The sequence below is a fragment of the Manis javanica genome, chromosome 5, assembly GCF_040802235.1.
Source record: "Manis javanica isolate MJ-LG chromosome 5, MJ_LKY, whole genome shotgun sequence".
In the NCBI taxonomy this organism is placed as follows: domain Eukaryota; kingdom Metazoa; phylum Chordata; class Mammalia; order Pholidota; family Manidae; genus Manis; species Manis javanica.
Genome location: NC_133160.1, coordinates 108,354,915 through 108,369,462, shown reverse-complemented (window position 1 = coordinate 108,369,462; position 14,548 = coordinate 108,354,915). Strand labels below are relative to the sequence as shown.

At 34.2% G+C, this 14,548-nt stretch overlaps 1 protein-coding gene across 3 annotated transcripts in view; it reads left to right on the top strand.

Moving 5' to 3' along the window:
• The window catches only part of CFAP299 (cilia and flagella associated protein 299), a 650,695-nt gene extending 644,696 nt beyond the window's left edge, over nt 1-5,999 (top strand). Inside the window, exon 5 of one of the 3 annotated variants that reach the window (XM_073237412.1) lies at nt 3,647-5,999. In XM_073237412.1, the coding sequence (XP_073093513.1) occupies nt 3,647-3,746 (100 nt within the window). In that variant the 3' untranslated portion in view covers nt 3,747-5,999. The remainder of the gene's footprint in view (nt 1-3,646) is intronic. The other 2 variants (XM_073237411.1, XM_073237410.1) reach the window with 2 other exon arrangements.
• Nucleotides 6,000-14,548: the final 8,549 nt, after the last annotated feature.

Below are 14,548 nucleotides of genomic sequence, written 5' to 3'. Positions count from 1 at the left end.
TTGGAATTTTACAGACAAAGCTAATTACTCCAAGAACCTCTTTCCAAAGATGAAAAAAGAAATCTTTATGATTTTTCCAGGGGCCCTCTGGGAGATCTCAGAGATATCTCTTAGGTGAAAAAGATGTATTGAAAGTTTTAATTTTTTCTATACCTGGGATCCAATTATGTAAAGGCAAAATTGTAAAAAAAATTGTCAGAAGATACTTAGACATTTGATTAAGATAGGAACAGGGTGCTAAAGAAATAATAGAGTAACTATTCAATTAATAAACACTTAAAACAATAAAAAATAAGATAAACATAAATGTTAACATGATTATAAAGAATCTAAGTTCTTTATAAGTGAGGAATCTTTGTTCTTTGCTTCTATTTTTTCTTTTTTTAATCAAGAATGTAATAAATTCAACATAAAGCACAGAAAATTATTCTTATAAAACATGGAATATTTGCTACCTTGTCAGATTACATAGAAAGTTAAAAAAAAAGAAAAGAAAAGAAAACCTTTCATATATTAGGCAAAGGAAATAACCAGTGAACCAAGAAGGCAAGCTCATCAAGATGGGACAAATTTTACCAAAATTTTAGCATATTTCATCCCTTCTTTTCAGAGTCAAATACTATAAATCAAGGCAAGTAAAATGTACTTCCAAATTTGCCCTTTAATTTGCTTTTTCATATCGGAATTCTCAGGGGATCCATTAGCTCAAAATAATTTTATGTTAATAGCAAGATGTTATTTCTATTAACATTTCAATGCATGTTCATCACTGTTACAGTCAAATGAACCAGTAAGTATTTAAAAATTTCCCAACTTTAACTGCCAGAATGGTAAACATTGACAGATATAGCCCACATGAAAGTTCTTTGGGGTCCTCAGTAAGACTCAAGATTGGACAGGGGTTCTGAAAAGGAACAAAAAGTAAAAAACAGCCTGAAAACTATTTATGTGTGTGTGTTTGAGTGTGATCACTACTAAATACTACTACAAAACCTCCTTTATAGCACAAAACTACTTTCTCTTTGGAACACGAAAGCACATAGACAGTGGTATTAATCTGTCCCTATTAATCATAGTGTAATTGGAGCTGTTCATATTGTGACTTTTAACCAAAGTAACTTCTATTTCATAAAGAAAACTAGATGTAGAAAATTAACAACTGTCTGTCTTCCAAATGCATTTTAACATACTAGTAAAGTTTATATTGCAACTTTCTATAGCCACATGCATGCCTTTTTAAAAAGACAAAATTAACGTGTTCATTGACATGACCCACGATAGGAACTTTCCGTGGAATATAAGCAAAAGTATATAAACTGAAGATTATGCCTAATAATTAGGCATCAGGTTTTCAATATTCTTAGTTAGAAAGTATGTAGATATCAAATGAATATTCATTATATAATTCAACGTAATAGCAGTCTAAGGACTTATGCTACCTAAGGTCTGAGGAATTATATTCAAGCTGACATAATAAAAAAAAATTTACTGTTGAAATAAAGTTGTCAGAATAATGAATTGCTTTTGTTGAATACAAATTTCTATTTTTCATTATCTCAAATATTGTATAGGAATAATGTTAGCTTTTTGACCAGTATACCTGAGTAAATTTAAGAAAAACCAACCCAAGTGGAATAAAATGTATGCTTATATTACACCTACCACTGATAAATCAGAGTACAAGTTGTTTGTATTAAACCAAAGTTATCATACCAGTCTGATTTACCAAAATTTTACCTTAATTATATGACCTTAAATTTTCAAAATGTTTCTGAGTTTCTGTAAGAATAACTTTTTGGATATAGAGCATTTCAAGTATGAAAACTCTAATTTACTCATTTTCATGAAATTTTAAACATTAACCACAGGTCAAAAGTAAACACACAAAAATTTATCAGTCTGTATAGAATAAAGTTGCTCTCTTTCCTGGTGGGCACAAGATTCTTAATTTGAGCTCAAAATAGACAAGTAGACAAAGAAAATAAAATACAAGTCAGATTTTCTGTTGTCTCTCACCTAAGGACAAATAAATCTCTATCTATCATCTATTAGTCCATTTACAGAGATCACAAAGATTCAGCAGTAAAACCAAATTCCTAATCATTACCATCACCAATAGAGAATAATTTATTGATTGTAAAAGTTCTAAAAACAAAAACAATACACAAAAAATAAAAAAGTGAAAAAAAAAGTAAACAAACAGAGGATCAACAAAGTGAAAGTTCCATGACTACTGCAAATTTACCTCCTGGAGCCAAGAAAAGAAATGCCTGTGTTTAAGTTATCCCTGAGGAACCACTTCTCTCCAGGAGCGCAGGTTACTGAGCCATCAGGTGAATCCACTGGGCATCACAGTGGAACTTCGGAAATGTTTACAGATAAATTTTTCTAAAAAAGATAAAATCGTGATTCTTATACAGGTATGAAATGAATGTGCCAAAGATTTTATTTAATTCATTAAATATAGAGTAAACCAGAAAAAATATTACAAGCCATTCAAATGAGAATTCAAAAAACAGAATATATATAGGGAATAAGAAAAGTTGTAATTAATTTACAAACAGATGCAAAGCAGGTCCCAATACAGGGCAATAATTAATTGTATTCCACTAGGTACCATTAATTTGTATCTCTGTAGACAATATTTTGCTATCAGTTTTCTACAACTTCAAGAGTTGTGAAATAGCACAAAAATAATGAAAGGCAGAAAAATGTTGGAGGAGTGGGCCACTCAGAACACCCACATTTTTTATTTTACTCATTTCAAAGTCTTTATAATTATAATTATAAAAGATGGGTTCAATATATGCTTTCTCACTTGCACAAGAAATCAAGTACTGTGGAGAAAAGATAATACCAAAGCTGCTTTCTAGCCCCAGATATAAATTTCTTATCATATCTTCCTACAAGAAAAGAAGAGAGAGCAAGTAACATCATTCTTTTGTACATTAAATATGGAAAAAGCCCAATGACTAATATTTTTCAGTTGTAGATATTACCCAACTCTTATAGTATCTTTCTCTTCTCTAATCAATATCACACTGGCACACCTGAAAATCTGACCCACTAGGAGCTCCCTCAAAACCTGTAAGTATGATAGACTATCATGAATAAAGGTAAAAGGAACAATTCTTTTTTTCCACAGATTGTAATTTGAAGGGGGGAAAAAAAGCAGATCAAATAGTTCTTTAAGTGATGAGAAGCTTTTTATGAAACCTACAGGTACTTCCAATAGTTTGAATCAATTCCAAACTTGAGACATTTTTATTTGACAAACTGGAGATCAAGATAGGATTCTTTTTGATTTACTAACCTGCAATCACATGTGTTTGCAGAGCTCTTCACTGAGAATTCTGCAAAGTGACCCATGGGGATCAGCAGTCTAGACAAGAATGAGCCTAGGACATTCTTTAATACTTTGATCCTAGATATTTTCAGTAATGTCACAACCCAGGGCCCCAAAGCTCCTGATTTGAATGATCATCTCTCCTGAGAAAAAGAATCTGGGGAAACATGTGAAAATGTCTCCATGGACACATCCCTTTTAGTTCTGTTTGCTATAATACTGAAGCAAGAAGAAAATTCATTTAATGCCAATCATTTGCATGGACTGGACTGATTAACAATAACAATTTGTGTATTTTAGGCTCAACCAGGTGACAACTCTACCAGAACTCCTATCCAGACAGAACTCTACATACAAGCTGTCATTTTTGATCACATTTCCAGAAGAAAGACTTAACTAACTAACATGGTAGATGGTTCCCTGATGATTTCTTAAATTGAAATGAATCCTGTAACCAGAAGAAATTAGAATAATAACTGAGGACTCTAGCTGGAAGGTAGATTAGAATAATAAAAGTTGGTAAATTAGAAAGAAAACTGTAATATTGACTGTCTTTTTGCAGTACAGATAGCCTCTTAATCTAATTTGAGGTTTTTCTAATTTTCCCCCCAAATCCCTGAAGCTAACTGCAGCCAATTCATGAGAGAAAATTTTGTGCTACTTCAGAGATATAGTAATTAGTCCCTTATTTTGTAACTCAGATTTTCCAAAACAAAAATGTGTCACTTTCTGTTGCCAAATATAGCAGATGAAACCTTATGCCATGTCTTAGTGCTATATCCTACGATTTTTGAATACTGATAAGAGATCTCAAGTTGAAGAATGGGCATAAGGAAATATAAATACAAGGTATTCATTCAGTAGCATTAAATGAGTAAAACCATCTGAAAAATCCCATGAGATTATGCATAAAATGAATGCAGTATTTGATATATCATTGTGTCTAGAACATTTAAACCTCATGACAGTGAAGCTGAAAAAATGAAATCTAAAGGAAATCAGAAAATTTTAAAGCATAAGAGAAAAAGAACACTTTGCTACTGTGCCCCTGCAGGTGGCTTTTGTGCAGAAAAAATATTATTCAGGGACCACTTGTGATTTAAAATTAATATTTGGGCCTCCATTTTCTCCTCTCCACTCCCTTCTCTTCCCTTTCTATAATTCAGGATAAGGCAATTAGATGAGGCCAAGCAAGGTGGAAATCTGCTCCATGTACAGGGTGGGAGAGCCCTGAGCAAGGTGTCAGAGCTCCTATGGGGTGAAAAGGGTGTATGCATGGGGAAGTGATGGCCTGGCATGAGGTGAGTAGTACAATGAGTACTACTCACACCCAATCAGAGTAGAGTGGTGTTAAATTAGAATTGGATGTATTGCTGTGATCTCATTGTTTTCAATATACAACTGATAGAGAATATATGTTAATGCATGCATGCCTACCTATTCCCTCACTCTGCGCCCTGGGAGGGCTTCAGAGCAACAACACCCAATGTCAGCGAGCACACTGGCACCCAGATCTTAGATACTCAATGCCATTTTCTACCAAAAAAAGCCAGGATCCTTGGGAAAATGACTGATTTTAGGGCTGAGGCAAGGAAAATACAAGAGGCTAGAACATCTTTTTGTGCCAGAAAGCAAAGAAGTTCTTGAAAAATGAAGGGAATTTATCAAAAGGACACAGAATCCACATTGAAAAGGTTCCCACTGGCCAAATCAGGGAGAGTTTGCACATCAAAATAATTAAATGATAAGAGCAGGCATAAAACAGGAAACCACGAGTCCATTCTGATCTACATAAATGAATAAAATGGAAACTTCAAAGAGGAAAAGGATATTTACGTAGTATTTCCCGCAAAATAATTATTAATTATAGAGGGAACAATGGAAAAGGCTGGATGACACCACTTTCAGTAAGTGGATTGAAGAAAATATGATTAATAATGAGGCAAACTGAATCTGCTCCCCACAAAATAAGATGCAACAGAGGAACTCAGCATCCCTTTTATAATAATCCTGCCCAAATTGCATATCATGGTTGTAATCACAAGAAAACTCAGACCCAAATACAGGAACATTGTACAAAACAGCTGGCCTGAGATCTTCAAAAGTGTCTAGGTCATGAAAACAGAAGGCTGAGAATCTGTCCCAGACTGAGGGAGACAAGAGAGATGCGGTAATCAGATGCAATACATGATTTTTTATTTGTATTCTTATCCTATAAAGGGAATTTGGGAACAATTGATGAAAGTTGAATGGTTTCTGAAGATTAGATGGTAGTAATGTAAAAATGTTTATGACCTGATTTTGATGATTATGTTGTGGTTCTATTAGGAAAATCTTCTGGATTGTAGGAAATTACACTAAAGCATTTGGGAGCAAGGGGCATCATGTCAGCAAATTATTTATAAATATTTCAGGGGGAAAAGGTCTTTGTGCTGTACTTGGAATTTTTCTGTAAGTCTGAGATTGTTTTGAAATAAATAATCCGATTTACTACATTTATAAGTTCAAAAATTCTAGTTACTTATACTTGAAGTATATGTAGAAAGTTTATTGTTCCATCTATAGATTTGATGAAATTTTAATCATTTTTAAGAGTTCTTCTATAGTTTAATTAAATTCCTTTTTAAGTAAATTTAATATAAATTTAAGTAAATTTAAAATTTTATTTGTGAACTTCATTCAATTTTCTAATTTCAAATTTTCAACTAACAAGGTTTATGTACATTTAAATAACTCTTCTAAGTTTAATAAATTAATCTTACGCTCTCTTAAAAGTTTCAATATAGTCTACCAGTTCCAATTTAAAATCATGTCTGAATTAATTATTAAAATGTTACATTTTAAATTGGAATAGTAAAGCTTACTTATTAGAAACTGTATCCTCTAATATGACACTTTTTCTTAAATGTTAAAACTATTTTAAATATCTTGGATTATAAATTTTTAAAGTATTTAAAATACTTAATACATTTACAGATCATTCCTACACTTAATCTCAAGGTTTAAGCCACTAAAAGAATCAGGTATATCATAACAACTAAATTTTATGTTGGTCTCTGAACTGAATTTACCGAGAATAAATACTGAATGGAAATTTGAGTTAGGCTATAGGATTCATTTTCTAGAGCCACCATAACAAAATACCACAAACTGGGTGGTTTAAACAATAGAAATTTATTTTCTGACAGTTCTGGAGACAGATCTGGAGTTCAAGATCAAGGTATCAGCAAGTTTGGTTTCTTCTGAGACCTCTCTCCTGTCTTGCAGGTGGCAGCCTCCTCGTTCCTTCTTCCCGTGGTCTTTCCTCTGCGTGGGCATCCCTAGTGTCCCTCCAAGAGTCAAAATGTCTCTTATGAGAACACTAGTCAGATTCATTAGAGTCCAACTTAATGACCTTACTGTAACTTCATTACCTCTTTCAAGGCTGTCTCAAAGTGCAGTCACATTCTGAGGTATTGGGAGGTAAAGTTCCAACTATCAATTTGGGGGGACACAATCCAACCCATGGGATGTGGATTACAAATATCCAGGACATTTTTCTCCTGATTAGACCCTCTCAGCCAATGCTAAGCCAGGTCTAGATCTCTGAGGGTTCCAATATCATGTCTTTCAATTGGTTGCCTTGCTGATCATGAGCCCTGGGTTCAAATGTCATCTATCACCTCATTTTGTCATCTGAGTTGAGATTGCAGGTTGACTGATATTCAGTGAATCTATGTCAGGTTTCATTCTATTTCTAAATTGTTTTTATACTCTTTCCATTAGCAAAGCCACAACTCTTATAAGTATTTAAAGGACATGTGATAGTATTGAGCATATCTCTCACATCTTGCCTTGCTTTGTGGTCACAGTTCTAAAGTCAAAGTAATGCTCCTACTAGAAACTGGAAATTCTCTTCATGGAAGCTCATTTCTTGCTCCCAGTAAAAGAAGAAAAAGCAGTAAGAGAACTGTTATGCTTCGGTCCAGGAAACACTAAGAAAGTAATTTTAACCTGAAGCTGATGATTGAATGCAGGGCCAGGTAAAGGGCATATGTGAACTGTATGTGAGAGTCAGCAGAACAGTGGGCCAAAGACACAGGACCAAGGAATGAGTGAGCTGACCAAAAATAAATGAAACAAAAAATTGAGCAATGCAGTAACGAGTAGAGTATTAAGAACCAGACTATTTGGCAAGCTGATGTTGGTAATTGGCCAAATCACTTTATCTCTCCAGACTTTGGCTCTTGAATGTCCCTTCAAAATCCAAAACATCTATGATTTCTCCATGCTGTTTTTCTAATCTATTTATAGACTCCCCTCAGTTGAATAGGATAGCCTTTCAAGTTTAACATAATTTTCTCCAAGTGATAGTTCAAGTGTATTATTCAAGACTCCGGTTGCAAGTGATGGAATCCAATTTGAACTTTTATTATGAAAACACGGAGGTGTCTCCCAGAACTAAGTAAAGGAATATATCTGCATCCCAGGAATAATCATAATCAAACCCTTGAATGCCATCAGAAATCCCACTCTGTCTCATCATTGTGTTCCTCCCTCTGCAACATTATTCTTCCAGCAAAAGAGCCTTTTTCTCCAGACACGCACACCTCTCTCTCTTTTTCTCCTTCTCATTCCCTTCCTACTTCCCACTTCCCTCCTTCACTTTACCCTTCTCTCCCAACCTTTCCTCCCTCTTTTCTTCCCTCCCTTCCCTTCTCTTTTTCCAAAGTCCAGAATCCCACAGAAGGGACATTTCACTGACTTCAATCACAAACCCAGCTCCCACTAAAATTAAAAATCTAAAATGGTCAAGCTGTGCAGAATTGTGTTCCATAATTATAGCAACTATGAAAACCTGGTGGATAATGACACTTTAGAAAAGCAGGTAATTATTTGACACAACAATGCATCCAGTTCAGTGGAGCAGAAAGAGAATGCAGGAGAGAGGAAAGGGAGAAAGTCCCAGATGCTCAGGTACTCAGTCACTAGAGCAGCAGCTCATTCTTCCCCTTTTCATGGGTGGTAACAACAGAAGGAAAAGCAACACGGACATGTGACTGGATGAATATTCTCTTTGTATGCTTCCTGTTTTATAACAGAATTTTCTAAGATAAGCAATTATATACTCAAAACTATCTGATATATCACCAACCTCTTCAATTTTACTATATCTCAGAGTAATATGACTTAAACTATAGGCCATAACAATAAATAATCTTCATGTCAAGGAAACTGAAAGGAAATATCTACTCATTTATTTATGTGAGCCAGATACTCTTCGGAGCACAGTAATTCCTTCAAGAAATACACCAGCTTGGACTAAAAAGGAAGCTAAGAGAATGTATGTTTTTATTGTTATTGTTCTTGCTGCTGCTATTGTGAATAGATTTCCTCCTCAGTGACCAAGAGGCTGTTGAATGTACTACACGAATTGCCCAAGGCTTTCCAGAACCAGATGAGGAGGATGATACTGGTTTATTGGGAATACCATAGGGAAGTATTTCCCAAGGCATGATTACAGCACACCAGTCTTATTAAAATATCTGCCGAAAAAAAAAATTCCGGGGTGGAACAAGATTGTGAAATTGCATACCACAGCTTTCTCTTACAGACTCACAATGTGACATGTTATTTACTCTGAGAAGTTCCAAAATAAAGAGAGCTCTACATGCTTTTTAACCTAAATTCCCAAGCAAATTGCCCACTGATCAACAACCCTCCATTTTCACCATGAAACACCTATTAGTGTCTGTGTTACTTGAGGTTTTTCGTTGTTTGAAAGCCACATAAAAACAATCTTGCACATTTAAGCAGAAAGAGGAATATACTAGAATCCAAGAAAGAATTGACCAAGATACAGGAAAAAAGTAAAGAGGAATTTTCTGGAAGCCTTTCTGTTAAACACTGTCAGTAATATAGCTGAGCTCCAACTATTCACCAATCCCAAATTTCAAATTCTCAGGAAAGGAAATGGGATCCTGATCAGCTATGAGGCTCAGGTGTCCATCTCTAAATCAGTCAGGTGTGGTCAAGTTCAGAAGTTAGCAGTAACACCTGGAGGTCCATCTGTATATCTCAAAGGCTGTTCTAGAGAGAAAGGGACTACCATGGGTTGGGAAGATACCCCAAGAAAGAGCTGCTATGAAATCTCTTGAAGCTAGTACTGTAAAACACTTTGCTAAAAGGCATTATGATATCAACTCGATTTAATACTAATATTTTAATTGGGGGAGGGAGAATATACTCCTATTCCTAATTTTGTTTTGAAACATAACAAGGAATGGATATCCATGTATCCTTCCAAATGTAGTTTTGCCATCAATTGAAATCATAAAAAAGTTACTAGTTGTAATTAATAATAAAGCAAATTTAATTAACAAATTATATGTATATACATTTTGAAGTGCATTCCAGGTAAAAATGCTTATTGAATGATTTCTTCAATAAGTTGTCCAAATGGGTATGCTCATACATGATTCGAGATTTTTTACAACCCTATGAGAGTTCTTTCTATATATGTAGTTTTTTTTTCTCTTCTTTTGCACTAAAACCTTATTTATGGACACTGGATATTGAATTTTATGTAATTTTTAAATTTGTATACTTTATTCTCATAGATAACCTTTAGGCTTATAGAAAAATTGAGCAGAAAGTACGGATAGATTCCATATACCTCTTCTCCCTATACTTAAACAGTTTACCCTGTTCTTAACATCTTGCCTTAGTGCACTTTATTTGTTACAATTGATTATCCCAAAACTGAAAAATTATTAACTTGAAGTTCATAGTTTACATTAGGGATCACTCTTTGTGTTGTTCAATTCTATGGATTTTAACAAATTCATACTCTTTCATATCTACCATGACACTATCAATGCAAATATCCAAATATAAAGCCCTAAAGTCCTCTAAGCCCCACTCATCCCTCCCCCTCTATCTCCTTTAACCTCTGTCAACCACTTATCTTTTTACTGTCTCCATAGTTTTGCCTTTTCCAGAATGTCACATAGTTGGAATCTTGCAGTGTATAGCCTTTTTAGATTGGCTTCTTTCACTTAGTAATATGCATTTAAGGTTCCTCCATGTCATATCATTGATAGCTCATTTCTTTTTACTACTTAAAATATCCCATTGTGTGGATGTATGACAGTTTATCAGTTCACGTATCTTTCCGGTTCCCAAGTTTTGACATGAGTAAAACTGTTATAAACATCCATGTTCAGGTTTTTGTGAAGACATAGGTTTTCAACACATTTGGGTAATTATCTAGGGGCATAATTGCTAAATCCTATAGTAGACTATGTTTACCTTTATAAGAAACTGGTAAACTCCCTTCAAAAATGCTGCATCACCAGCAATGAATGACAGTTCCTATTGTTGTACATCCTTGATAGTGTTTAGTATTGTCAGTGTTTTGGATTTTAGCCATTCTAATAGGTATGTAGTAGTATCTTATTGTTTTTTTAATTTGCAATTTCTTAATGACACATGATTTACAGCATCTTTTCCTATGCTGTTTTTCATCTGTATGTCTTTTTTGGTGAGGTATCTCTTCACATATTTTGCCCACCTTTTAATTGGACTGTTTTCTTATTGTTGAGTTTTTAGAGTTCTTTGTAAATTGTGGGCACAAATCCTTTATCAGATACGTGTTTTGCAAATATTTTTCCCAGTCTGTGGCTTCTCTTTTCATTCTTTTAAAGGATATGGTTTTGGAAACAGACTTTTAACAAATTTGTTTTAAATTAGAGTTGCTTTTTTCCATAATCCAGAAAAGTTTTTATGTAAAATTTGGATTGCCAAAAAGAACACCCCTGCTAACAGTTTCTTATCTCCCCAGAAAACTGCCCAAAGTGTACGCCTATGTGTGTGTGTGGTCTGTTCTTTATAATACTTGAGATCATTACTACCTGCTGTTCCCCATTGCTCCACTGTTAGAGTGAGGGTCATCCATTCACTTCAACAAGTATTTTTTAAAAGCCTTCTGGCTGCTTACTGTCCTAGGCATTTAAACAACACAAAGACCCAGTAAACATGAATATATCTCAGTCCTCCTAAGAACTGCCCTCCCAGAGTAGCAATGTGCCATAATGCTTCTAACCAGTCTGATACTGATGATGTGCAGGGACTTGTCGCAAACTCTACTTCCGTTAACATTCTTTTTCATGTATTTTTATACAATAAAGTGAATATATAAAGAGATATAGGAGAAATACCTGAACATGGAACTGCAGGACCAAAAGGCAGATATGTTTTAGTGTTGATAGATATTATGAAATTGCCATTTCAAAAAATTCGTAACTCTGAAGTGTACATGAAGTTGCATCTTTTCCTTCACTGATAAAGAGTCTTAGACGATTTTTCATTATCTGCCTCTCTAATAGTAAACATCTCTAATAGTAAAAATAGTAAAACACAAATGTTTCAGTTGAATTTCTTTAATTATAAGGGAGTTAGAGCATATTTTCATATATGTATAGAATATCTTGATATCATTTTGTGGTTTGGCCTATTCTTATTTTAATGTTATTTTTTTCTAATTGATTTGGAAAAGTTTGAGATACACTGGAGAAATTAATTTTTTCTAAAATACGTGATACAGATTTTTTTTAGTTGTTATTTGATTTTCTCTGGCAACTTTTGTTATGCAAAAGAATTTAGTTTTTAAGTGGTCAAGTCCAGTCATGCTTTTATTTATAGCTTTTGTGTTTTGTGAAAGATGTCTCTGCTCCAAAATGGTGAAATTTTTAAATTTTTCTTCTGCTACTTTTGTTGTCATTTTTATATGTACGTTTTTGTCCATTTGTGATTTATTTTGATATAAGGAATGATACTGGAATTTAGCATAACATTTTTTCAAGTAGCTATGAATTTGTCCCAGTATTTTGCAAAATAATGTGTTTTCTTCACTAACTTAAAATCCCAAATTTATCATAATAAATTCACTCTTATTTTTCAGTTTATTTCTGTTATTTCTATGTTATATATTGCTGGGTCACTGCGTGCTTTAATTTCTTTTTTCTTATAGCTTTTAATATCTTTTAGGGCAAGTTTATCTTTATTCCATTTTTTTTACAGTTCTCAATTATTTTTTACATTTCCTTGAATATCATTTTTGAAGTTTCAAAAGAGCACATGAGGACTTTATAGGCATTTAAGGTAAGCATTTAAAATAACACCTGTCATATAGTAAATAGCAGGAAATTTTAGCTTCTTAAGTAATTCTGCAATGAAGCAAAATCTACCTAGTCCTTGTGCTTGCTACCAGAGAAGGTGAAACTTCCTGTGTCTCCATTCCATTCACTTTGCACTTGGATGTTGCTTGAATTCTTTACTTTTATCTTTCCTTCAACCGTAGCCAAATGCACGCAGCTCTAGAAATCATTTATGTAGTGGAGCTTTCTTGGGCTGAGGGAGGACTTTCAATGTTCATGATTCCAAAGAATATCATGACAATTGTTGTTCCCAGCCTGCACTTTTACTAAGATGCCTCCTCTCTGCCCAAGGTTATTGTATGTGAAACATACATACATACATACATCCCACTGCAAAGATCCCCTCTTTTCCAGTTATTTTAAGAGTGGCAGTATAGTGGTACCTATGTCAGAGAGCAGTGCTTCTTTAATTATATTCTTCAGAGCCCTGAGGTTATGTTTAAAAGCCTTAAGGGTCATCTCAAAGGGTAATAGGAGTCAGAGCTAATGTAGCTCCAAGACGCCTGTGCATTTTCAACCAAAACAGCTCTCCTTTCTGTTTCCAGAAATACTCCATTTGGACAAATGATGACATTAGTTAAAAGTAAAGGTGGGAAAGGGGAGGACAAGGCAGTAGAGAGACTTCTGTCTGACTCACCAGGTGCACAGGCCAGGCTTTCTCAACATCAGCACTAGTGATGTTTGGGGCTGGATAATCTTTACTGCAGCGGGATAGCCTGTGAATTGTAGAATGTTCAGAAACTTCCCTAGCCTCTAGCTAGTAGCTAGTAACAATCCCTTCACAATTGTGGCAGACAAAAATATCTTCAGAAATTGCCTCAAATCACACAGTTGGCAAAATTGTCACCAATTGAGACCACTGGTATAGGTCACACATTTGTATAGCAAAACCATAATAGTAGATGCATGAAGTACTTCCATAACTTCCTTCAGTTTCACAAGTTTGCTTTTGGTAACAAATTGTGTTACCAATCCATTTCAGCAGACTTTAATTAGAGGTTCTCTCCAGACTCTGTTAGATTTAGTGTTTTAATTTTTATAGGGTTAGAAAAGCTAGTGTGATAGCATTTAATACCAGCCTCCTTGGGACCTTTAAATTTTAAGTTGCTGGCATAGTAATAAGGAACTTAAAAATCAGTTAATGATGATCAGCAAATAAACATGAAACAATCAAACAATGTCTCCTCATTGGTGGGTTTCAGCCTTCAGTAGCCTATCAAAACGTGCAGAGGTAGTGGAGCCCTGGTAACTGTCCTGTTAGTCTCCAGTCAATCTTGGCTTCACTTTCACTTCTCTGTACATGGTCAGTTTGGAACCTTGTTTTCTCTAACATTTCATCTGCTCAACTCTTACACTTTCGAAAATGGATCAGTGCATATTGCTAAGTTTTTGAATCATCCTTTTGGTTCTCCCAATCCTATCATCAATGATTCTATTTTTAGAGATCAAAACTGTCAATTGCTAAGGAAGAATAACATTTCATTCAATTTTATAATGGTTCATAACCAAAAAAATTAAAATACCAATATTTGAAAAGTTTCCTTTTCTCAAAAAATAACTTCCTTATTAAGAAATATGAGCATTCAGCCAGTAGTATGTTGTATTAACCACTTCTTTCAGGAAATCAAATAAGTAGATGTTTGCTAAACTGATTATGTAATTAATAATATTTAAAATTGAAAATAGTTTCTGTTTTTTCTTGGAAGATTATTTATCCCATAGGTGTCATGTGATGATGAAAACAAAAACATGCATGTACTATGTACATTATGACCTATGTAAAAGTTAAAAGATCAATGAACTTATAAATCAAACTTTCAGTTTTTCATTTGCCAGTTTTAAAACGGTCAATTGTCTCTTTCACTCATCACTGTAAGGATTAGCTGTTATAATAAAGAGAAATTCCAGTGTATATCCAAAAATGTACTGAAGAAGCTGAAAACATAGAATCAGATACCCTGGGGAGAAGAGAAGGTGGCTCAAACAAACAAAATCTCTCAAGAGG